This window comes from Colossoma macropomum, unplaced genomic scaffold (assembly GCF_904425465.1).
Source record: "Colossoma macropomum unplaced genomic scaffold, Colossoma_macropomum, whole genome shotgun sequence".
Taxonomy (NCBI): Eukaryota; Metazoa; Chordata; class Actinopteri; order Characiformes; family Serrasalmidae; genus Colossoma; species Colossoma macropomum.
Window position 1 is genome coordinate 20696352 of NW_023494793.1, and position 25872 is coordinate 20722223.

General features: G+C 36.3%; 2 protein-coding genes across 8 annotated transcripts; one reads left to right on the top strand and one right to left on the bottom strand.

Moving 5' to 3' along the window:
• Window positions 1-4837: 4837 nt before the first annotated feature.
• mfsd14bb (major facilitator superfamily domain containing 14Bb) lies at window positions 4838-14763 on the top strand. 6 transcript variants are annotated; one of them, XM_036578773.1, is made up of 13 exons: window positions 4838-4913; window positions 5001-5096; window positions 6144-6239; window positions 8256-8318; window positions 8457-8584; window positions 9638-9752; window positions 10762-10980; window positions 11127-11240; window positions 11794-11865; window positions 12356-12468; window positions 12632-12729; window positions 13030-13178; window positions 14377-14763. In XM_036578773.1, exons 2-13 carry the CDS (start codon window positions 5022-5024, stop codon window positions 14590-14592), a joined length of 1458 nt encoding a protein of 485 aa, XP_036434666.1. In that variant the 5' UTR covers window positions 4838-4913; window positions 5001-5021; the 3' UTR covers window positions 14593-14763. The 6 variants fall into 6 exon arrangements, with proteins under 6 accessions (XP_036434666.1, XP_036434667.1, XP_036434668.1 ...); XM_036578774.1 differs by having other exon boundaries at window positions 6147-6239; XM_036578775.1 differs by lacking the exon at window positions 5001-5096 and having other exon boundaries at window positions 4886-4913; window positions 6147-6239.
• A 2110-nt stretch (window positions 14764-16873) lies between these two features.
• Window positions 16874-25510, bottom strand: lrrc2 (leucine rich repeat containing 2). Of its 2 annotated transcripts, none has more exons than XM_036578779.1 (10): window positions 25408-25510; window positions 24831-24978; window positions 23463-23590; window positions 23102-23157; window positions 22837-22993; window positions 22594-22730; window positions 22367-22512; window positions 21589-21741; window positions 21299-21438; window positions 16874-17454 (listed from the first exon to the last, which is right to left on the bottom strand). In XM_036578779.1, the coding sequence occupies exons 2-10, from the start codon at window positions 24968-24970 to the stop codon at window positions 17405-17407; spliced, it is 1107 nt and encodes a 368-aa protein (XP_036434672.1). In that variant the 5' UTR covers window positions 24971-24978; window positions 25408-25510; the 3' UTR covers window positions 16874-17404. The 2 variants fall into 2 exon arrangements, with proteins under 2 accessions (XP_036434672.1, XP_036434671.1); XM_036578778.1 differs by having other exon boundaries at window positions 23102-23160.
• Window positions 25511-25872: the final 362 nt, after the last annotated feature.

The following is a 25872-nucleotide window of genomic DNA, read 5'->3' on the forward strand; positions in this document are numbered from 1 at the left end:
CACGGTTCATGAAGATGAACTCACTGAAAGGTTCTCACTGAAAACTCTGCAAACTTAGCACCTAGCTGGAAGGTGAACAAGATAATCTAAATTTAATCTAAACATAATCTAAAATTAAATTTTTATACTTATTCAGAGAGCTTGTAGAGTACTCATAAGGTGTTTCTGTGATCATGTATACTGTGCTTATGTGATCCATGCAATGTAAGCCACTCCCACAAATTTTCAGCCTCATTGTTCTATAATCTTAAATTTTAAATATTCAAGGGTCAAGCTGCTGTGTTGCTTTCTATTTTTATGTTTAAGTTTACCGTATTTAGGACACTGTGAACCTCTGTAATAGCGTTTTACAAATGGACAGCCAAGCTTGTGTTATGAATGGTTTAAAGAAGTAAGACATGTTTTGTCAAAATATCACCTTTAGATTGTGCGAACTAACGGTTACAAACCTTCCTTTATGTGATGTTTTAATTCAGCTCTTATGGTGAATTCATGAAACCTAAGGAAATAAACCTTCATGAATCATCGGTTCTTGAGTTGACCATCATTCAGCTGGGGTTGCTACAGCATTACCTGGCAACAGCTACTTCTGGCAGAAAGAATGTGGAAATGTGAAAAGGGCCTTTCTACTGCCCCTCGACAGAGGTGCTCTCAAAGGAGGAATGGCTGGAGCTCATTCCTCCTTTCATGCAGTTATTACCTCAAGGCTAGATTACTGTAATGCCCTGCTGTCTGGATGTTTCCAGCAAAAACCTTAACAAGCTTCAGCTAGTCCAGAACGCTGCAGTCAGTGTCCTCACAAGAACCAGAAAGTTTGACCATATCAGCACAGTTTTATCAAACCTACACTGGTTGCCACTTAAATTTCGCATTGATTACAAAATTCTTTTACTGACCTATAAAACTCTAAACGGACTCACCCCTCTGTACCTGAGTGAACTTCTCTCATACTATGAACCATCACACCTACTTAGATCACAAGGTGCTGGCTTACTATTAGTACTTAGAATTAATAAAATTATATCAGGGGGGTGAGCCTTCTCATACAAAGCCCCCCAACTTTGGAATAATCTTCCAGTCAGTGTTCGGGACTCAGACACAGCCTCAGTCCTTAAGTCTAGGCTAAAAACCTATTTGTTTAGTCAAGACTTTGGTAGTTAGTTTTCCCTGTTAGATAAAACGTGTAGATCTGGGGGTTCATGGACATGAGTATTATGGTAAACTGGGAGTGTTGATGCTGTCGTCCCGCTGCTCTCATGCATTCACTCAAGTTTGCTGACGGTGGAGCGGAGGGACGCTGACATCTCAGGGAGCCCTCATGTTACCTTTCTGGTTTCTCCCTTTTAGTTAGGCTGTAATATTTAGACCTGCGGAAGTCTGTTAATACTGTAATCTGTGATCAGTCACTCTTTACAGAACTCACTCTCTGTGTGTTTTCCTTTTCTTTGAGTTAAACAACTCCCCATCCTGTGCGTCTGATGCTGTTGCTTCTTCTGCCTTGATCGGGTGCCCACTGCTTGCCAGCCTTCTGGATCGTTTTAGCCTTCTGGACTGGTTTGACCACCACTGAGCTTCATGCTGTACAGCGCTGTGCAAACCTCACCTTCATGAACGGACCCTCCTGATTATGCGGCTGCTGCTGCATAAACTCAAACTATCTAATTAAACATTGCTCTGCCTGTTTTTCCCCATTTTGTATTCTAATGTTTTATACTAATGCTGTTTGCTATCCGGTGTCGACCAGAAGAGGAAGGGTTCCCCTTTTGATCTCGGTTCCTCTCAAGATTTCTTCCTCTTGCTCTTAGGGAGTTTTTCCTTGCCACTGTCGCCATTGGCTTGCTCATGGGGGCTTGGACCTGGATTTTTCTGCTGCTTTGTGACAACACCTGTTGTAAAAAGCGCTATATAAATAAACTTTGATTCGACTTGACTGGAGCAGATGAGACGGAAGCAGATGATTTTTTTCAGTATTGCTTGCACTCACTTCATCTTAGCAGCCACTGTTTTATAGCTCCAATAATATATTATGATACTATAATATGATAATCCTATATTATAGTATTTATTTGCTTTAATTTTGTATTTATATAGTATTCAAAGTCTATGGTATATTATTACTCTTAATGATATAATTATTGTCCATTATTCTATAGTTTTATATATATATATATATATATATATATATATATATATATATATATATATATATATATATATATATATGTTGCCCTTTACATTGTGTGCATATTTCATGAGGAATGGACCAAAAGAAATGGCCCAAAATTATTTGGAAAATTAAAAAGTACATTAAAAGTAAAGTATGTTTTCCCTTTCTCCTGTAAAGTTACCATTTTGGAGATATGAGGTTTTACAGCAGTGATCTGTCTTTAAAATATCTTACTTGTCTAGTTATTTTAGTATATTATATTGTAATTATGCTATAATATTATAATATTTGTTACGTAATTGGTTGCACTGTTTTGTAGCACTTACTGATCTGTTTAGAAATATTATATTAATTCTGAACTCATCAATAAGCAGTTTTGCTATCTGAGATATAACCACTGTTTTAGATAGTTACTGTGTTTCTTTAAATGTTCAGTGATTAGCATGTATTTAAGCTACTATTTAGATAAGCAGCTATTTATAGTTTATAACACCCACTGTTTTATACCACCCTCTTCTATGTTGATCAATACTGAACGTTTTCGATTGTCTAAGTCAATATTTCTTAATCTTGCTCCTGGGGACCCACTGCACTGCACACTTTAGGCTATCCCCTGCCTCAACACACCTGATCCACCTCATGAATGGATGGATAATTGGTTGATGTCCTAGATCAGGTGTGTTGAGGCACAGAATAGTTGAACCTGTGCAGTTTACAGTTGATTACTTTATAGCACCTGCTGTTGTATTTCTGATCGCAGTTTCTGTTATATAGTATCCACCGTATTATGTGTAAACATGTGACTCATTTTGATTCTGTGTTACCCAATAGTGAACATTTTGATTTTTAAGTTACAGCAAACACTGTTTCATGTAGTTATTGGTTTGCCTTCATCAGTGTTCAAAATGAATCGTTCCATAAACTGATTTGACTCCAGTTAGCCTTTTTAAATTCATTTAATTAATTAATAATTTATTGATTTGTTTACATGTTTATTTTCAGCTGAAGATACATGTTGATTCCTATACTAAATGAGGTAGTTTCACTTTAATTTTATTTCAATTACCTCTCTCTCTGTCTCTTTTTCTCTGTTGCATCTCGGTCCTCTCTGATTACTGAAAAAGTATAAATTACACATATTTTCTAAAATTCTAAGAGCTAAGAGGTTAACACCTTTGATCTAAATTAACAAATCTTATTTTTCAATTGTGTAATTGTCCAAGACAAGTAAGCAAAAAGTAAACAAGTTGCTGCATAGGGTAGATCATCGTTATAGATTGGTATGTACTCTAAAAATGGAGTGCACATTCCTGTTCACTGTAAAGAAGTGCATGTGTTTAAGTCCTCATGTCCTTAACACTTTTAAGGAAAGAAATGGCTTTGTTCAACAAAATTTCTTAACAGTAGCATGAACAATTCAAAGATTACACTGAAAAAGGGCCAACTGGAACTAAGCGATATGAACACCAGTCAAGGCACAGATAACACATTGTTGCTAAGTGCAAATAAGCATATGACCCTGAAGTAATTTGACCTTTTGGATGTGGAGTTGGATGCACTAATTTGCATCAAGAGGTCTTCCAACAATGCTTCACAGATTATCATAGACCAGCATAGCTGTTCACCATCAAATATGATGTGTTTTTGGTGCTGGTTTGCTAGTCAGCAGCAGTGGAAGCTGTTATGCTGATCATCACCACAACTGGCATAATGTTGTCTTTTGGATGCTGGTATGCTGCACCAGTTAAATCAGCACAAAAACAGAAGTGAATGCATGCTGATGTAAGCTGTTTTTCTGCAGGGAAAGTCTGAATGACAGTATATGGCCATGTTTCTCAAATTTATTTATCTCAGAGGTTTAAACTTCTCTGCATGAGTATTTAGAAAATATTCACTTTGTGAGGTTTTGTTAGGTGGCGCATAAATATGGACAAGAATTTTTGGTCCAGCTACAACAGCTTTGCCCCGCTTATTCATGCTGAGCTAGGTTTAGCTTGGACTGCTTTTTGAGGGAGGAACAGAATAGGGCAACCAGTGACAACATAAGTCATTTACATATATCAGTATTAAAGGCACAGAAACAAAAACAATTTAGTTCTAAGAGACAAAAAATAGTTGAAATTGATCATGTTAAAATTAATTATGACCATTTTGGCACATAAACCCACACAAATGTTAAGCAGACCTCAGCAAATTAAAACAAGAAAAATGTAGGATATGGGCCCATTAACACTGAGAGAAATTGCCCTTTATTGCTAAGATGATATATTATCAATTGAATGTACTCATGACAGTCTGAATATTACTGTAAGCCATATATAGAACTGTTTACAATGCATGGTTTAAATTTTGAACTTGTTAAAGTGGTCTTTCAAAGAGCACAATTATGTTATTTAAAAAAGAGTAAAACAGGCCTCCCTTCACACAGTAATTTTGTAATTGGTCACGTTTTCTTGTGTAAAAATATCATATGCAGTAGTAGTCACACGCCATCTGATAATTCCTGGGATACACGATTTCTATCTGGAATTAATAAATATGTAAAATCTTTGACATAGCTAACTGTATTCTTCTTGATTTTTGGGGACTGTTCAACAACTTATTGTGCTCCTGTGGTTAGTGCCACTGAAAACGTGCAACGTTTCCTTGAACATAAACAAGCCTGTTACTTTTATTTTGAAAGCCTCGGGAGCACGGAACGGAACTGCGTATCTGTAACATGGAAACTTTGGTGCCAAAGTTGGCGGTGGGTGTAAATTTGGGTCAATGTTAATCGTTTCTGAATCAAATTCGGGCGAATTATTAAGATTTCACACAATGGATTTTTTCATAGACGCATGTACCATAATGTGAGATGACTCAGGATAACCGAGAGCAGCAAGGGACCAACGGCATTATGCTGGTCAAAAACCTCAAAGAGACTGCTACGGTAAGTGGTTAGCCTGCTTCCGTAGCCCGCCCATTGTAAATAGTAGCTTAACTGTAATCAAGATTAGCTTATCTGAAACTTTCCTTTACAGTCCAGGATTCTTAACGAGGTGTACTTTGGCAGCCAGCTAATTAGCTAGCATTAACTTGATTAGAGCAGGTAAACAGCATACAGTTATTTTAGTTTGCTAGTCAGGCTGATGCAGTAACAGATTGCCGTTTTCTAGCAGCCTAGCCAGATTGCTAGCTAGCTAGCTTAGCTAGTTTTTTTTACGTTGCGCTCCATGTTGGTTTCGTTTCCAGTTCAGTCACTGATGTTACGTTATCTTAGCTATCTTAACTAAGCACTACTCAGTTAAGCAGGCGCTTACAACCGTAAGACGTAGCAGGCACACTAACTTTATCTGCTGTGGCATTTTTGCCGTCGACGATAGTTTGTAAATCATTTAGATTTTAACTAATATGACAAAGGATCTAAATCTGAGATGACAGACTGCATTCCTGGAGAACCACTGTTCAATTTGCGCTTTTTACTGCTCCAGGACACGACTTTCGCTAATGAAAGCATTAATGTTAAAGCAGAGCAGCACATAATGCAGGACTGGATTGTTTCCCATGTGACCCTAGACCTGCTATGTAGCTGTCATGTGAGTAACCACATGATATAGCTAGCTGCTAACGGAAGACCCCACAGATTAAAATATCCGTTTATTAATTAGGACATTTGGTGATGTAAGGCCTCCATCCACAATAAATACAGTGACTTACACAGTTAAATTACATCCTGTGGTTTAGACCAGAGAGAACTGTTTAAAATAGTATGTCTGCTCTTAAATTCAGTTAATGCCTAGAACTTAAGACTTAGATTTAAGAGAGTGTAATGATAGTTACATGAATATGTGAATAGTTCTTGAATGCAACTACATCTTCAAAACTTTGATGTGTCTTACTGTGTTTTTAAAGATGCTAAACTGTTCAGAATGATGTGTTGTGGCTTCAATCTAGCAGACTTTGATCAAGTAGTGTTTTAATTTCTCTTTTTCTTCAGCAGCGCAGTACTGGCCGTGCAAAGGTGACCCATGCAGTTGTGGTCATCTTTTTGGAATTCTTTTCCTGGGGCCTACTTACAACACCAATGCTTACAGTATGTAAAGCACCAGATAAGACTAATATACAAGCGATGTGAAAATTTGGATTGTTATCCCTACTGTTTGCTATGCTTCTCTCTCTTTCTCTGTGTGCGCATGTCTTGCTATACTTGTGAGGACTACATGTCCTCACAAAGATAGAACAATATGACATTTTTGCTCCAGTGAGAACATTTTGCTGGTCCTTGCTTGTGCATCTGTTTTCACCACAAATTACATTTATTTGGATAAACTAAAAGAGCAGAAAAATTGGATACTGAGGTTTAGGTGTAGTATTACTTGGCTACATAGTGCAAAAATCAATAGAAGCCTATGGACATCCTCACAAGGAGTGTAAGACAAGATTTGTGTGTGTGTGTGTGTATACATAGTGGACATACCACCTTTTCTGTTCTAACACAATACTGAGATTGATTTGGAGGTGATGTTTTAAGTATTTTAGACTTTATCTGGACAGTAAAATCCTCATGTAATAGATCTTTATACGAGATATCAGAGACTTTCTGTCATTAGAATGCTAAGACCACTACATGTAGCACCTTTATTACTCTTGCTGCTTTAAAGAAGCATAATTGAGCCCATCATGCTATACTTGCATCGTCACAGTGTTAAAGGTGGAAACAACAATATCAACAAACTGGCATGTATCACCCATATTGCCTCAAAAAACATTAGCTTCTCCACATACAACGTGTCAAACCTCAACAATTAGGCTATTTTTAGAAGGGCTCTTGCAGTAGCACAAAACCCTGACCATCCACTTTGCTGTTTGTTCACTGTACTTCCATCAGGTTGTAGATACAGAACATTAGCCTGTAAAAAGGTTATGCAGTTTTGTACCCTTAGCCATATCAGTCCTTAACAAACTACAGTGCTGAAAAAAAATCCACAATACTTGCTCTTTAAGGATGTACCTGAATATGCATTTATGTTGGTGTGTTATGGGTGTTGATGCCTGTAGTTATGTCTGTTCTGTCTCTGAGTGGATGTAATTTCTAATGTCAGTATATGCATGACACTGTGATAACAAATTTCCTTTTTAGAGAGACAGTAAGGAGAATTAAATCTAATCTAGCCTCAGCTTTTTAGATCTTGGGTATCAGCTTATACTGGTCCTGTATTTGTTTCTCTAAAAATGCTACAGTTTAAAATGAACTGTTTTAATTAAAGCTTATGTCTTAGATGAGAATTTAAAGTAGGCTGTCATGCTCAAGTTACTCAAACACGCTACTGCTCCACAGGAAGAAAAACACAGCTAATAACATTACATCAAACAATGTGAGCAAGTGCTATTTTAGGATAGATTTGTTACAGGATTAGATCGAATTCATTAGTTTTTCATGCCCATATCCAATCTAGTATTTAATTCTGAAATTGGCCCAGTACTGACACACATTGATGTAGACATGCCATCTCTAATACCAAGATTCTACAATTAAGTAATTTTGTAGTTCTAAATAGCATAATTATCGTATATGTGCATTCTTATGTAGTTCTTTATTGCTGCTAAATTTGCAAATCATGTATTCTTGAAGGCACTAAGGAGCAAACCACTTAACCAAACTTAGTTTATTAACGAATTATGAATGTAGTAGACTATTTTATGTGGCTCTTCTTTAACTTTGATCACAGTATGCTGTAGTACAGGGGTGGGGAGCTCTGTTTCCTGTTTGGTGATGTTTCACACCTAATTCAACTCAGCAGTTGATTACCAGGTTTAGTTGTGTCAAAACAAAGAAATCAACAAATTGCTCTTGCTCATGTTGCGATTAAATTATATCATGTTATTGTTTTGATTAACAATTTCTGTCAAAATCTGTGTGGCAGCGCATGTGAAAAGCAAAGTTTTTAAAAGAAAAAAAAGTCCTGTTAACTAAATTGGCACTCATTAGAAACAAGTTACATTTGCCAGGCTCCATCCCTCTGTCCCCATCGTTGTTGTAGTATAACTATAGAATGAATTTTTTGGATAGCTTTGTTTTTGTAACATGTTTCATTCTATTTGTCCTCAGGTGCTACATGAAACATTTCCAGAGCACACATTCCTCATGAATGGGCTTATTCAAGGGGTTAAGGTGAAATATTGTTTTACTATTATTTACACTTCTTCGCATATTTGACTGAATTGTGCTGTAGCTATTTGCTATTGACACTGTTTTCAGCCTAAATAAACTGTATTAAAATATGCTCTCTGACGTTTTTGTCTTTGACAGGGTTTGCTATCATTCATGAGTGCCCCTTTAATTGGTGCCTTGTCAGATGTATGGGGCAGAAAGTCTTTCCTGTTGCTGACAGTGTTCTTTACCTGTGCCCCCATCCCACTGATGAGGATAAGCCCATGGTAGGAGTTGTTGTTGGCTCAGCCTACACTACACTCATTGTATGCTGTCACATGGCTCTCATGTGAGCATATCCCTCTGTGGTGCTTATTGCCCACTGCAAATCCTCAGAGATATGACTACTGTAGTCTTTCATAGATGGTGTGTGAGGCTATGTGTATAGTCTGTTTTAATATTCCCTTTTAAGTTTTCATCAGATTTAGTTTACTGTTTTGGTTTTTACATTTTTTAGCCTCTATACATCAACATTTATAATAGTTCTTTAGATTTCTTTTTGTTATTTTTTTTTTAACTAACATTAAAAGTGTAATTCCAAAATGAAAACAAATACTGTTAACAGAGAGTATCAGCATCAACTTAAAATAAATATAATAAGAACAATGTCAGTTCAAACAATCCAACAACTCAGCACAGTTTAATTTGTTCTAGTATTTCCATAAAATCAGTGGTTGAGTGACAGTCGAGACAGCCCTTGAAAAATTTTACCTGAGTAAAAGTACAAGTCTTCTATTTATAGTTTTGTCAGAGTTCACAAGTACTTGCTTTTAGATGTACAAAGTGTATCAAAAGTAAAAGTACTGTGAATGATTTTAGCTATTATGTTATTGTTATTGTTTTAATGAACACTTTCTATCAAGACCTGTTCTGCACATGTGAAAAAGATTTTTAAAAAACAGGAAAGCAGTCCTGTTTATTGAAATGGCATTAATCAGAAACAAGTTGCATTTGCATATTCCAAAATAACTTCTAAAAAGAGCTCTCAATAAATGAAATGTTTAAAGGAGACGTGTTAAAAAATTGTTCAGCAGTGGAGAACAGTTCTGTACGATTATGCGTTGACATCAAAATTCCATTTTATGTTTGAATTGTGTAAAGTCCTCTGCAATTCCAAGAAAATGGAAGCCATAGAGCTCTGAACTCTTGCCCCTAGAATTCTTGCTCTTAGTCAGATCAAATCATTGATGTGGGCAAATCTGAAAATGCTCCACCACAAGGAAAAAAATGTGTTATCAACAACTAAACCGCTGTTTTCTTGTATCTCTGTTCTTTCTTAGGTGGTATTTTGCCCTCATTTCAGTATCTGGAGTCTTCTCAGTTACATTCTCTGTTATATTTGCATATGTAGCAGATATTACAGAGGAACATGAAAGAAGCACAGCCTATGGATTGGTAAGATAACATGCTTAAAGACAAGATGCCTCATTTCCCAAAATATTTTGAAAGTCTTATTTACAATTGCAAATGGGATGCTTAGGAGGACTGAAGAGGGTGACCATAGAATATGTTTAGTTGAAAGTCAAAATCCCTAAATAATGCTAAAAAGCAAACTGAAAAAACTCAGTAAATGCAGTTTTAATGAGCAGTTATTAAAAGTAAATATAATATTAATACATAAGAAATGCAATTAACAGTAAGTTACTGTTACCAAACAAGAATAGATTGTTCCATTAAGAGTCATGGTGCATTAAAACAGAATTAAGTTCTTGTGTATGGTCCTGTGTCTGTAATCAGATTGTAGAATTTTGCTTTTTCGTGCCATGCCCTGTGAAAGCCTTTGCACTATATCTTACTTTAGAAGCGTGCATTTTAAATGTCGTTCTGTTATTTTAAATCTAGAGGGCTAGAGTACAGAGCTAAATTGTTTAAATACATTTCATTTCATGTATTTACCATCATATGCAAAAGTTTGGGTGCCCGTGGTTTAAAGATGTTTTGTTGATTTTTCTAAATGAGAATAAGTTCACACATCCTCTACAGAGAAAACGTTTTTGCACATATTAATGCACAATTACTGTTGAATTTATTACAAAAGAAAGAAAACATAAAAAGTGGCCTGTTCAAAAGTTAAGATACATATTATATTGTATACTTCCTTTTTCCAATACGTTAAACTTGGCAATTAAAAAGAAATTCTACACTAAAAGTTGCAGAATAATGCCATATTTAAGTTTGTTCCCTGTAGAGGATGTGTTAACTTAGTTTCTCTTAGAACATCAAGAAAACATGCAATTTAACTGGGGGTGTTCAAACGTTGCACACAACTACTGTAGATCTAGTTTGTAATGTTTGTGGTTTCTATCTGATACGTTTTGTGATTAAAGAGAATAATTTGCAGTAGTGTAAACAATATCTATATTTACTGTTGACACTGAACTGTTATTGTGTTCTCTGGTCTCAGGTATCAGCAACTTTTGCTGCAAGTTTAGTGACAAGTCCTGCTATAGGGGCCTACCTCTCCGCCAATTATTCAGACAGCCTGGTCGTACTGGTAGCCACCATAATTGCTGTAGCCGATATTCTGTTTGTACTCCTGGTCGTGCCAGAGTCACTGCCAGACAAAATGAGACTGTCATCATGGGGTTTTCCTATTTCTTGGGAGCAAGCTGACCCCTTTGGTGTGAGTTTTTAATGTTCTTTACTTTTTTATGTATTTTGCCTATTACTGTATAGTATGTTCACTCTTCAAGTGTTTAGACTGTAGGGAGCTTGTAAATCTAATGTAATAGTTCAACGACTTATTGTTCCCACCATTCCTTCCTGCAGTCTCTGAGAAAAGTGGGGAAGGACACCACAGTGCTGCTCATATGTGTCACTGTGTTTTTGTCATACCTGCCAGAGGCAGGGCAGTATTCCAGCTTTTTCTTATACCTAAGACAGGTAAGTAAAATATTCTTTACAGTTAATGGCTGATTTGTACTTCTGCTAAGATGCATGTAAACATATAAGTTTATAAGTAAGCATGTCTTACAGAGGCTTGTACAGAACACTACATACACACTTCCAAAATTTACTCCAGAACAAGTGCAACATCAAGTAGAGAACTTAGAGGATCAGCTAACAGAAGAGGCGCAATGTTACAAACATTTATACAACCCATCTTCAAAATATTGTAAAAGCACCGAAGTGAATATTAATTATTGGAGAGGGACAGGAAATTTTCTGCACATGTTTGGGTGCCTCTAGTCAAATTGCATGTTTTGTTAATAAGTATGCATCCTATACGAAGAGCACATTTCTACAAAATTTAGTGCACAATTATTGTTTAGCTGTGTAATTTTACATATTGAGAAAAAAAAAAATAGAATGCGTACAACTGTATGTCGACATTTTTAGTTTTTTTTCTTTGTTTTGAGTGATTGAAATTGTTTTGAGAATGTAATGCTCTTCTCATATTGAATTTCATAGTTTAAAATTATATTTGCATTTTCAGGTCATTAACTTCTCATCAGCAGAAATTGCAGCATTTATAGCAATGGTTGGAATCCTCTCTATTGTTGCACAGGTACTGTGTCATTTTTAGTAACAAAGCTTCCTAAAGTATTGCTGTACTTTAACTTCCTCTTTACTTTTTCTCCCTTTCTTCTCTACAGCAGGCAAACGCTTAAACTAGATTTTGGCTTTGCTTTCTTTTAACACACAGTTTGCTAACACAAAGTATGACAAAATAAAACTTGAAGACAAATATTGATAATCACTGTCACTAACAGTTAGGATTTTTGTCGTGTATTGGACATATACCGGCTAGACTGCTTTTTGAATATTTTGAGAGTGCAAAATACTCAGGTCACATTTCACAAATTGATAAATAGTAATTTATATTTCAATGACAGATTTGTATTTCTTCACTGTTTTTTCACTTCACTGTCCAGCTACTTATAATTGCACTGTATATGTTGTTTTGATGACATTGTTTAGTAGTTTGACATTGTTTAGTAGTTTAGTAGTTGTTTAGTAGTTTGTGATGTAATGTTTTGCTGTTGCCCATCTTTCAGACTTTGCTCCTAAGTGTGCTCATGAGGAAAATTGGAAACAAGAATACTGTGTTACTGGGACTTGGATTTCAGCTGTTCCAGCTGGCCTGGTATGGCTTCGGGTCAGAATCATGGTATGTTTTTTGCTAATGAAATTTTCTCTTTCTGAGTGGTTGGTTAGTTGACCTTATACCTTATCACTTTGTTTGAAAGCCCTGTAGCATTGTCATGTTTTGAGACACATAGCTTATGGTTGCATGACTCCATTGGTTTAAAATAACTGTCACATTTCTGTAGGATGATGTGGGCAGCTGGCACAGTGGCTGCTATGTCCAGTATCACCTTCCCTGCAGTGAGTGCCCTAGTCTCCCGCTGCACTGATCATGACCAGCAGGGTAAGACAACACCAGGGTATGGCATTAAAGGTCAAAAGGACCCATAGCTCAGTCAGGGACCATTACAGAAGATCCATGTCTGGTCAGTTCCAAATGTTGTTTGAGTGAGCTGATTGTAATCCTGAGGGTATTTGCACCTGGCTTTTCACACGATCAAGTGAAATCCAAACGTTATTTGATCGCAGAAGATGCATGCGGTATAAGTGACGGACTTAAAAACTGACAGAGTATTTGATGGTATTGGAGTGGGTTTGGTTTCTGTAAAGTAAGGCTTTTTTATGTTTACTCCATCTGTTGCAGGTGCAGTCCAGGGAATGATAACAGGGATTAGGGGCCTGTGCAATGGTCTTGGTCCAGCTCTTTTTGGATTTATATTCTTTCTCTTCAATGTGGAACTGAATGAGATGGGCCCAGTGGATCATGACCCAGCCTCAACCGTCAGTGATGAGGTACTGACTAATTATGAACTCATACGTTTTATTATTTTATTATTAGTTTAGTAGCATATATTATATACAGTCTGTAAAGCAGCTATGTATTATGGTTGTGAACCCTTTGGATTATATGGAGTACGATGATTTCTCACTTGAAATCTTTATCAGTAGATTATGGGGAAGTCAGGGAAGCCCAACAGAAGTTGTGACATATAGCTGTACAAAAGTTTGGGCACCCATAGTCAAATTACATGTTTGATTGCTGTACAGGGAACTCGCTTCTGCACATTTTAGTGCAGAAGTACTGTTTGAAAAAAAAAAAAAGAAAAGGGCATCTGTCATGACTGGCACAGCAGGAGAAGGGTATAAACTGGGTTTGGGCAGTACATCGCTGAAGTGCCCTTGAGCAAGGCACTTAACATCTAACTGCTCCCCAGGCACCATGGATATGCTTCACTGCATGGATGGGTTAAATGGGGAGGTCCAGTTCCTCTGTGTGCAAGCACCGTTGGCCAATGAACTCTGTGAATCTCTCTCTCTCTCTCTCTCTCTCTCTCTCTCTCTCTCTCTCTCTCTCTCTCTCTCTCTCTGTTTGCTGATTTTAAAATATTGGGGGGAAGAAAGCTGAAAAATAAATTAAGGTCTATGCACATTTTATATTTTTGTTTTTTTTTCCTCCCAATATGTCAGACTCTGCAAAGAAGAAATTGTGCACTAAAATTTGCAGACAAATGCCATATTTAATTTTGATCTATCTGTAGAGGACGTGTTAACTTATCATGTGTTAACATGTCAAATACAATAGGTTTTTAAGAAATGATTTCATTGCATAAAGCATTTGAGTGCTAAAAATTAGTTTAATGGAAACATAATGAAATCACGTTCATTGTTTGCAATTTATGCAGAAAGCAGTAGATAAATTGTTGGTTGGTTGAAGAAACAACATAGTTGATGGTTGATGCAGGATGCATGTGCAATATATTGCAAAATAGCATATGGAGCAAGTATGTTGTGCAAGCACAAACCGGTAGGTGACGCGCATGCAAGTGAGCGCAGACACTGTGTGCATGTATTATAAAAACAACAACAACAAAAAAAAGGATTTGATTTTAAAGTTTTAAGATTTTATGGCATATGTGCTTTTATCTTTACCTTTTATGTGAAAGGCTGTGAACACTCTCAGATCTAAACCTTCGGCCTCCTTGCTTTTCAGAGTTCAGTCATTCCAGGACCTCCCTTCTTGTTTGGAGCCTGTACAGTTCTTTTGGCACTGTTGGTAGCCATCTTCATTCCAGAACGGCACAGTCTGGCGATAAAGACCTGTAGCGCACGGGCTGTATCGGGGCCAGTCAGCGGAACCCAGTGTAATAATTCTGCTCCTGCGAGTGATGAGGACAACGAACCTCTCCTACAGGACAGCAGCATGTAGTCACCTAATTCAGCTTTTTTGGAATATGCAGGAAATACATGAAGGAGAGCAGCGAAAATGTGCTCTGGAATGACGGACTTGAAACAGTTACTGTACTGGTGTTCGTTTTATTATCTGATAAATTGCTTCCAGCATTGTTTTTTTTATTATTATTACTGTTTTTTTAACATAAGGTAAGTTGCCAACTGAGATGAGTGTTTTATCACATACTGATGCTTTGCTCTTTGTTGAGAAAGAATGTGCCTTCACCATACATTTGCAAAGTCAATGTATTTGTATTTACTGAATGTATACTATTCTGTACTATAGACAGCTGTTGGCTTTTAATATTTAAATATGTGATTCTGTAACAGTCATCTATAAAAAGAAATATTAAATGGCATAACCTATACATAGAAACATCAGTGTATTAAAATTCTTATTATAAAAAAAACACTTCAGTAACTAAGAAGCTAGAGAAACCAAGACTTCCAATTATCTTTAATTTAATTGCCTCTTTAGATACAAAATATGCAGGGTGCAGCTTATCATGTAGTTGTGCATTTAGTTCACAGACATTATAGCTTTTACTGTGCAATCTAATGTTGTTTTGAGGCAAACATATCCAAGAAACTACATGAATAGTGCACAACCTGTATACTATCTAACAGTGATGGCTTTTGCCTAAATAATTTGACAATTTCCAAATATGTCAGCTATTATGTATGTATATGTAAAGGAGGTATTTATTTTCACCCTGTGATGTATTTAATTATACTTGTTGGTATAGCCATCTCCTTGTGGTCATCACACAAATACTGCTACCTCAAGTCATAACATTGAGCAGGGCTTAACGCTACCTGATTTTAAACAACAAATCAGTGCTATATATTACAATGATAAAATGATAAAATCATCACACTCCAACTTTGTATGCGTTCCCGTTCCTTTGCAACTACTGTAAAAAATAAGCCACTCCAGACATTCCTGATATATTATTCATTGTTGAGTATGTTCAGTGCCCTGTTGTATGCTCTGCTTTTTACAAAATTATTAGGTTTCATTGTCTAATATTGTGGCAATAGAAATACCATGCCATTTTATTATTATAACGCTGTGTAACATGTACTGCAGTAACTACCAGCATGAACCGCTTGTTCCAAGATGAGCCAATAACTTCATTTAATTGTTCATTAACATTATTTTGGTTAGCATGATTTTCCACTTCATTTTGCTTGTTGGTAGATAAACTGGTACAGGGATCTTCTATAATATTCAACATTTGTGTAATTCCATGGTAGTAGTATTCAAATTGCAATGCCATGGAATGTCTTTTACACTGCTATACAATAAATTATAAAAAGCACACACAATATTTCAATTGTTACTGGTTTCACTTGTTAGCTTTTAAGGCCCAAAAATTCACTCACAAATAAGGATGTCAAATGAACAAATGTAGTTATAACTATTTTTAATGATGCAATCAATAAGTGTATTGCAGTAGTTTCTGCAGAACTGTATAGTTTTGTGTGCATATACTTATATCCTGAAAGAGGCAGACTTTAGACGACAGAGGTCAGTGTTTTTGTTAAATACCTGCACTTTTGTAGTATGAGAAATGTGCTATTTAACCTAATATGCAGCAGTTGTTTTTTTTTCATAGTTACGTGTTGCAGTGTATTGCTGTCAGTGTGTACAGTGTACACAGTATTTGTTTGCTAAACACTGCAACTTGACATTTTTCAATGTGCCTGTAAAATTATTAATTGATTGTACAAGTAAAACAGTAAATTCTCAATGAGTGATTTGTCTTCGTTTAACTACTTAACAGTGAGTCCTTGTGTAAAATCCTAGAACATTGATGTAGATGGGGTCTTGTACAGTACTGAGCAAAACATAGACACCAACTGTCATTTATGTAATTTTCAGTCAAAACTGCCATTATATACAAGCTACTCATTTTCAGGGTCAAGGTCAGGTGTAACTAATCAGCATTTAGTGTGTCAATTCAAGCTTTCAGTTTTTGTGGAGAAATTGACAGGGATATTTTTGTACACCTACAAAGTGGATGGATGGATGGATGGATACTCCACTCAACAGGAAACATCTGTTTCTTTCCCCCTCATGCAAGTGAGTTATCTTATATCTAATCTCAAAAATATCTCCTGAAATATACATAACTTGTACTAAATGGCCATTTTGATTGGAAATAACATAACTGGAGGGTGGTCTCAGACTCTTGCATGGTACTGCACACACACATATTGCTGTATGAACAGTTATTGACTAAAGGAGATAAAAACAAAGTACCCCTTTAACTTTTAATTGTTCAAAGAGACTTAATGAGAAAGATATTTTACAAAGTCATAATCCTCAATACACTTTAAATCTTTAACCGAATGTTCACCTAAGTTGCTCATAAATGGCATCCAGCTGATTAGGCCATTGTCCAGCAACAAGTATTTGGTCACGTAAATACACTAGACCTAGAAACCGTGGTCGTCATCTATATATACTGAATATTGCAAGACACGCTGCATTCGCTCATTCAGTACCAGCCAGCAGAGGTCATGCACTCACACATTTTAAACTAGAAAATGTATAAACAAAGAACTCTTCATCTTCTGTGAACACAACCACACAAAGTGACATGCATCTTGCAAATCAGGATGACTGAGATATGAAGTGAAAGCTCACATACAAAAATGGTTGTAACATTGTAACAACTTTTGTGTTCAGTTCTTACAGTGATCATTTTTGTAATGGTTATATTGTTTAACAGCTTTTTCAGTGATTATTCCTATTGCTGATGTCCAGATTGTCTTCAGGTTGATTAAAGAAGGCAAGTCAGGGAAACCTTAGTTGTGTATGTTGGTGCCGTAGCTAGAAAATAAAAATAAATAGCACATTAGTTTATAGATGGTATAATTACATGTTCTACAAATACAAATCATATGAATCATTTGAAATACAAGCACCAAAAATAGAACAGGAAAATTAATGTTGCCAGCTCAGTCAATGTATCAGAAGATTGTTCTTAAAGCTAAACAGTATTTTCATGTGAATATTTTCTAACAGCTGCTGCTTCTGGAGGTAAAACTGTGTGCAGCTTACATGATGTCACATAGAAATGTGGTAGAAACTCTAGTTGTCCTTGTTCTGCCAAGGTAGTTTGAATCCTAGAGTTAGCACTGTAGCCAGCATAGAGTTCCAGTTTTAGCTCAAAAAAAAAACAACAACTGTGCAGTGTAACAGTTTTTGAATAGATATACTCCGACCAACCACTTCACTAAGTACACTTCCTTGAATCTACACTCAATGTCTATTTTATCAGCTCCTTTTACCATATAGGTGAACTTTTAACCCAAACAATTAGAAACTGTAGTCCATCTGTTTCTCTGTATAATTTGTTAGCACCTTTCACCCTGTTCTTCAGTAGTTAGGATCCCCACAGGACCACCACAAAGTATTATTTGGGTGGTGCATTATTCTCAGCACTGCAGTGACAATGACATGTATCACTGCTAGACTGAGAAGAGGCCACCCAACAAAAATATAGCCAACGGCATCCTGTGAGCAGCGTCCTGTGACCACTGATGAAGGACTAGAGGATGACAAACGCAAACTGTGCAGCAACAGATGAGCTACTGTCTCTGACTTTACAAGGTTGACCAATGAGATTGGTGTGTCTAACAGAGTGGACAGTTAGTGGACACAGTATTTAAAAACTCCAGCAGCACTGCAGTGGTGAGAATGATCCACCACCCAAACAATACCGACTCTGGTGGGGGTCCTGACCATTGAAGAACAGTTTAAAAGGGGGGTGACAAATCATACAGAGAAACAGATTAACTACCGTTTGTAATTGTAGACCTGAAAAGTGCACCTCTATGGTAAGCGGAGCTGATAAAACGGACAATGAGAGTAAATACAAGGTAAGTGTACTTAATGGCATGGCCGGTCAGTGTATATATGGGCAGAGTCCAAAAGTTGTCTTGGGACACTCTCTAAAAACAATTTTGTCTTGTTTATTTATTACTTTCCAAGCTAAAGTTATCATTTATTCATTCTTATCCATCAGAAAGTCATAACAACCAGCAATAATGACCAGGTTTACCTAAAATGATCTAATTAATTAACTGAAAACTTAAGTAAGACAAGTAAAACGTACTCAAACATTAGTGTAACAAACAAAGTCTCTTTCCTTTATGCATGTCAGTATTTAGTATTTTATTTAGGTTAGTATTTTGCTGCTTCTTTTGGATGACTGTGCATGAGTTTGCTGATGCTCAATCAGGTTTGTTGGATTTTGGAGGTCAGTGTGTGGCAGGTTTTGAGCACTTCCCTTATCTTTTCACTACTTACATGCAATTCAAATGCTATTCAATGTATCTGCTGTCCTTCTCACAGATATTTTGTTACCCAGAGACGACTTAATTTTGACTGATTAACTCAATATTTCAGTTTTCTAAAGCAGTGTTTTTCAACCTGTGTGCTGAGGGACCCCCAGTGGGCCACAGTGGTACTGCTAGTGGAATGTTGGCCATCAGGTTTTCAAATAGTGTGATAGTTATTAGCAAAATTAAACATTGTGTTTAGGTCAAGCTCATTGGTCTGACAAAATGCTAGCTAGTTATTTTCCTATTTTCAGCGCAAATGAATGTAAAACATTTTCTCTTTTTTTGATCCTATGAAATGCATCTATCATGTATACATGGTTTCAAAAGGAAAAGGCCTGTGGCTGAGACATACACTATGAATAAGTGAAACAAGACCTGTTTGCAACTTTCCTCTCTTCTACTGACATCCAGCACTTGGTAACTGCCAAACATCAGCCATACAATTCACTGACTTGAAATAAAATAATAAGATTAAATTTATAGTTTTTTAGTTTATAGTTTTATAGTTTTCTGTTGTTCAGCTGGACCCAAAATATTAATTGGTACTGTTACAATATTGCTGAAATTATGTACTTTTCTACTTTTGAATGTGGTAAAGCATTAAAGCAATTTACATAATAGATTAGCAAATGACAACAGAGGTGTCCCAAGACTCCTTTTGAGCACTGTAGCTTGTTTAATGTATAGTGCTGTGAAAAAGTATTTGCCCCTTCCCAAGTTCCTCTGTTTTTGCATATTTGCCACACTTGAATGTTTCAGATCATTAAACTACTTTTGATATTAGAAAGAAAACCCAAGTGAACATAAAATGCTCATTTTAAATAATGATTTCATTTATCAAAGGAACGATGTTGTTCAGTCCTACCTGGCATTATGTAAAAAAAAAGTAACTGCCCGCTTAGCTGCTAAATCAACCAGTTAACCAAATTCAATTGACTACTGGGTTAAATTTTACTAGCCACACCCAGGCATGGCTACTTCCAGACCTGTTGAATCTAAACATCCCTTAAATAGAACCTGTCTGGCAATGTGAAGCAGGCTAGAAGGTCTTAAAAAAGCAGCATATGATGCCATGTTCTAAAAAGATTAAAATACAGATGTGAAACAAATACATAGAAATCTTCCAGTCTGGAAAGGGTTAGAAACAATTGCTAAGGCTCTGGGACACCAACAAACCACAGAGAGAGCCATTATTGTCAAATTAAATCCACAATCAAGAGTGGCCAGCTTACTAAAATTTCACCAAAAGCACGTTGATGACTCATTCAGGAGGTCACAAAAAAACCCAGATTAACATCTAAAGAAACACAAGCCCCACTTGCCTCAGTCAAGGTCAATGTACACAATTCCACAATAAGAAAGACACTGGGCAAAAATGGCATTCATGGGAGAGTTACATGGCGCAAACCACTGCTGACCAAAAAGAACACGAAGGCTCATCATATATTTGCCAAAAAACATCTAGTTGACCCCCAAGACTTTTGGGATAGTATTCTGTGGACTGATGATGATGTCGAAGGTGGAACTTTTTGGACTACATGGGTCCCGTAAAGCTAACACTGCATTCCACCAGAAAAATATTGTACCAGCAGTCAGTAGTGTGATGGTCTGGTGCTGCTTTGCTTCTGCAGGACCTGGACAACTTGTCATAATTGGATGGAACCATAAATTCTGCTCTTTATCAGAAAATCCTGAATGAGAATGTCCACCTGTCAGTTCATGACCTAAAGCTCAAGTGCATTTGGGTTAAGCAGTCAGGACAATGATCGGATGCACACAAGCAAGTCCACCTCTGAATGGCTCAACAGAAACAAAATTAAGGTTTTGGTGTGGCTGAGTCAGAGTCCCAACTTAAATCCCATTGAGATGCTGTGGCAAGGCTTTAAAAGGGCAGTTCATTCTGGAAAATCATTCACTGAAGCTGAATTAAAATGATCTAACAAGACTAATCATACGTTATTGCAAACGTTTGACTGCAGGTGTTACTGCCAAGATTGGCACAACCAATTATTAGGGTGTGTGGGGGGGGGTAATGGGTGATATAGATTTTGAATAGATCTTTAATTTAAATGTGACAAAACAGCATAAATAAAACAAAACAGGTGAGGGGAAAATACTTTTTCATGACACTGCATAATCTTATAGTAATGCATTCCAGTGGCTAATGGGTATTTAACTTCTAAAGGTTATTGCAGACATTCTCTTTCAACAATTTTTCTATACAATGTAGGGACATGGAATTTAAATATGTTTTGATGACTAGTATAGTGTTATACCTAGGATACTTCAGGTGGTTTAAAAAATTCTGAAAATCATGTGTAACTTGCCTCGATCCTTTAGAGTCTCAATATACGTCTGTATAAACTCCTTCTCGTGATCTTCCTGCTCTGTGGTGTCATCAATGGAGACTGCTTTCTCATCCTCATCAACATTCTTGCTTAAGGGATTATCAAATAATCTGATGAATCTGAAAACAGATATGAAAATGACATGAAGTATGACATTTTTGTTTTAAACTTAAAAATTCTTATTGCTGTTCTGCTTCAACTTTGGATGTCAGTTTTAGAATTTAGGGTTACGCTGGTGAACAAATACATTTGCAGAAATTCCTACTTACTTGATGTTAGGGTTGTCATAGAGTTTGGAAGGTGAATTGATTAGTTCTTCTCCACTGACAACAAGCATCTTGAGTGCATCCATATTTCCCATTATCAGTGGTAGGTATGTCAATTTGTTCTTGTGCAGGAACAGTGTCTGTAACTCATCTAGCCTATTTAAATAAGTAAACATTAGTGAATGAATTAACTGTTAAAAGGCCCATATCTTAACATTTTTCTTGTATTTTATATTTTCCCCAAAGGTCCACTTATTATGTTTGTGTGGATTTGTGTACCAAAAACAGCCATACGTTACCTGTTACATGACTGTTACATGACCATTTTCCAACCTTTCTTTATTTCTTAGAATAACATTTAAAAGTATTTTTAAAACTGACATATGTAAATTAGCTCTGTTTGGATTGGGTGCCCTGTATTGTGCCTTATTCAAAAAGCATTCCAGGTTGAAACACTCCTTATTAACTTAAGTGTGAATGGGTGGGGCTAAACTGTCATAGGCCAAATATGCGGATACCTGTAAATGTGTTGATTTTCATCACATCACAGTATCAGTTCAAAATAGTCTGTTTTTGTGACTTAGTTTCCATATATGGGCTGCGTGGGCTGGGAAGTACATGTATGTTTTGAAACTTTAGCAACATTTAGCTACTACATCAAGCACTTTTATTTAAAAAAATGCCAAAAAGTCAGTTTTCCATATGAGCCTTTTAAAATGTAGTGCCTTATAAATTGGTTAAAAATATAAACAAGTGGTACTGAGGCATATGCTAAACATACCTGTCAATATCCTCTGGCAAATCTGTGAGTCTGTTGTTGCTGATGTCCAACCACTGCAGACTTGACATTCGAAGCACACAGACTGGTATGGTGGAAAATTTGTTTTCTGCTATGTCTAGATGTTTAAGTTTTTTTAGGTTGCTCAGCTGGAAAAACACAGTTATATTAAAGTCCTTAACAAATTAACACAAATTGTCCCCTGACAAAAAATTGAAGATGCTTGTTACCTCAAATGGCAATTCACTGAGATCAAAGTTTGCTGTCATTTCCAGTTTCTCCAGATTTTCACATTCTCCAAGCTCAGGAGGAATGCTTGATAGCTTATTGTAATTCACATTCAGTTCCTTCAGGTTAGCCAATTTTCCTGAAGATGACACAGATGACCAATTAAGTTAATCAAGTATGTTAAAAGCCACTTGCTAAAAAAAGTATTGCAAGAGTGTGTAAATGTGTAATAAATAAAGTGTGACCTATCTCAGGGGGGAGGATTGTGAATCCATTTTTAGGTATATCCAGGACACGCAAGGACACGAACTCTTGAATGTAGGTGGGAATCTTTTGAATTCTTGTTCCACGAATATGCCATTCCCTAAGAAACGTCATGTACTGAAGATCTTCTGGTAGTTTCTGTTATTTGGTTCAGATAAATATAAATTAAATATATTTTAGCATGTCTTAATAATAGCTTATTTATATTATAGTTTCTTTGTTTGAAACTGCCAAAATGAGATTTACCCTCCATTTTTTTCCATTCAGCTCAAAAATGAATTTCTTATCTTCACTGTCAAGGCCTGCTTTGAAGAGAAAAGGTGAAAAACGTGTGAGCAAAAAAAATCAATTAAAACAAAAAAATATGATCGGGTCAGATGGCATATTCCATGAGGTGAGTCAAAGAAACTGTGATTGAAGTTCTCCATTACTATTCCAATTCCACTTAATTTGTGCTCTTCATGAACAAATTAACCTCTAAAGTTCAAAGCTGGTGTGGGTAAAAAGAAAAAAAATGTACATTTGAAATATGAAATCATCGTGATCATTGCCATAGTACATACTCTTGATAAAGCAATGTACACATTTCCCTTTGCTTTAAACATACTTGTGTCAACTGTAGGTAGAATGTCCATTTCTGCAAAGGCTGATCTCTCCAGATAGCACTGGAGTGCATTGACTTCGTTCATCTTCATTTTTCTGCACGTTATACGATACTGCCATTGCTGATTTATCCTAAGAACCAACAGCACAAGTTATAGTGTTGTCTCTGATGACAAAAAGTTTGATTTGATGTTATTCTCCTACTGCCTAAAGTGTACAGTTGTGTGAAAAATATTAAAATCACTGTATCTGCACTTGTATCTACACTCATTGTCCATTTCATCAGCTCCATTTACCATATAGATGTGCTTTATAGTTTTACAATTAAAGATTATAGTCCATCTGTCCATCATAATTTGCTAGCCCCATTCTTTTTATCAATGGTCAAGACTCCCACTACCATATCAGTATAAATGCAGTGCTGAGGACAATCCACCACCCAAATCATACCTGGTGGTCCTGTGGGGGTTCTAACCATTGAAGAACAGTGTAAAAGTATGCAGCAAAATGCATGGATTACAGTCTGTATTTGTACTATAAAGTGCACCTTTATGGTAACTGGAGCTGATAAAATAGACAATGAGTACAGATACAAGGTAGCTCTGTTCTGATTGGTTTCTCTATATTGTGCCTTATTTAAAAAGCAGTCCAGGCTGAAACACTCCTTATAACTTCAGCATGAATAGGTGGATATGCATTGATATTTGTGACGATACAGAAGCAGTGAAAGTGTTTTTGCAACATACATGAACTGCATAGACTGGAACTTTAGCAGTATTTACACTAGCACTTTTAAATAAAAAAGCAAGGAAAGGTCAGTTTTCCATGATATTTTTTTTAGCCTTTTAACATGTAGTGCCCAAACAAGTGGCACTTAGCATATAGTAAACATACCAGTTAATATCCTCTGGCAAATCTGTAATTGTAGAAGACCTAATAAAGTGGCCAATGAGGATATGAATGCTGAGTAATAATGTACACAACCAACTGTTTTACCAATGGTGAAATTTGCTGGCTTAAATTTATGTAAGGAAGGAAAAGATTAATTATTGCTTCAACCGGAAACATTGTCAGAGAGAAAGATGGCCAATTCATTTGGATATGATAAGCTGTCCATAAAATAAAGAAAGGTCTAGAATACAATTCAAGTTCTGCCAAGTGCAGCAAAACATGACAGAAGCAAATTTTCCTATGTGATTTTAATATTTTTCAAACCACTGTAAGCTCAAATGCTTGTAACTGCACCTCCATAAGGCAACAAAGCTTGTATGTTTGTTAAAAAAGCATATTGCACATATCTACAATAGGCCTACATTGGCTTTACACATAACAGCTTGTACACAGTAAACCAATGTTTGTCAGTTTTTCTCACTTGGCCAGGGCACTTTTATTGATCCTTTCCTGCTCCTTCTTCTGCCGTTGTTTGTGCTTCCTCACTCGGGTCTCCCAGAGCTCACGTATCAGTGAGAGGTCATACACGGGAACGTCGATTCCCATCCTATCTGCCCTCATGATGGTGTCTGTTTGTGAACAAGAATAGCTTTTAGGAACATTTTGTAGAGAATCTGTAGCATCATTCTAACAAAACAGTTTCCAAGAAGACACTATACAAGAAATAACAAACTGTTCATATAGCTATTCATTTATATTATTATCTTTGGAAGTCTCAACACAGCAAAGCATTGCTTGACTGATGAATAATACAGGAAATAATACAGAAGAAGCTAATATAGCAGTTTTGCTAACAAACTGCGAAATTACATGTGGAATATCTCTGGTTACATAAGCTAGCATGTTGCAATGGAAGTGTGACCTGACTTGCCTTTACTCTCAACAACAGTAGTAAAAAATGACTTCAAGGTCATATGAAACTGACCCAGACAATATGAAAAGTAATCCACACCATTTCAAGCAACCATGAATCTGTTCCAAAAATAATAAAGTCTTACCTGTGATGGGTATATGTTGTGCTTCTTTCTAGCTCTAACTGCTTGTTTACAAGAGTTAGACACGATCCATGTCTATGGGGCATCTATATTTAGTACGTCTGAGCAAGGTACTATTTTTACCTTGGGAGATACAATTCCCAATGTCATGCTCTTTCAGATCTATCACATGTCCACAAGCTCACACACTCCCTGAGTGGGTCATTTAAATTCAGTGTACGAAGTGAACAATGCAAGCAGGCATGAATCCATCATTTAAAAAAAGTATTCTGATGTATTCTATTGTAATAGCAAAATCTGATATTACCAATGAACCAAACATTAACACATATGTGTTGCAGACAGCTCATCTGCTAATTGCTAGGCACTGTAGTGTATAATATACAAAAGTTTGGGTGCTTCTGTCAAACTACATTTTTTCTGAGTGAAAAAAGTTAACAGTAAAAATTCTTCTACAGAGAACACAGT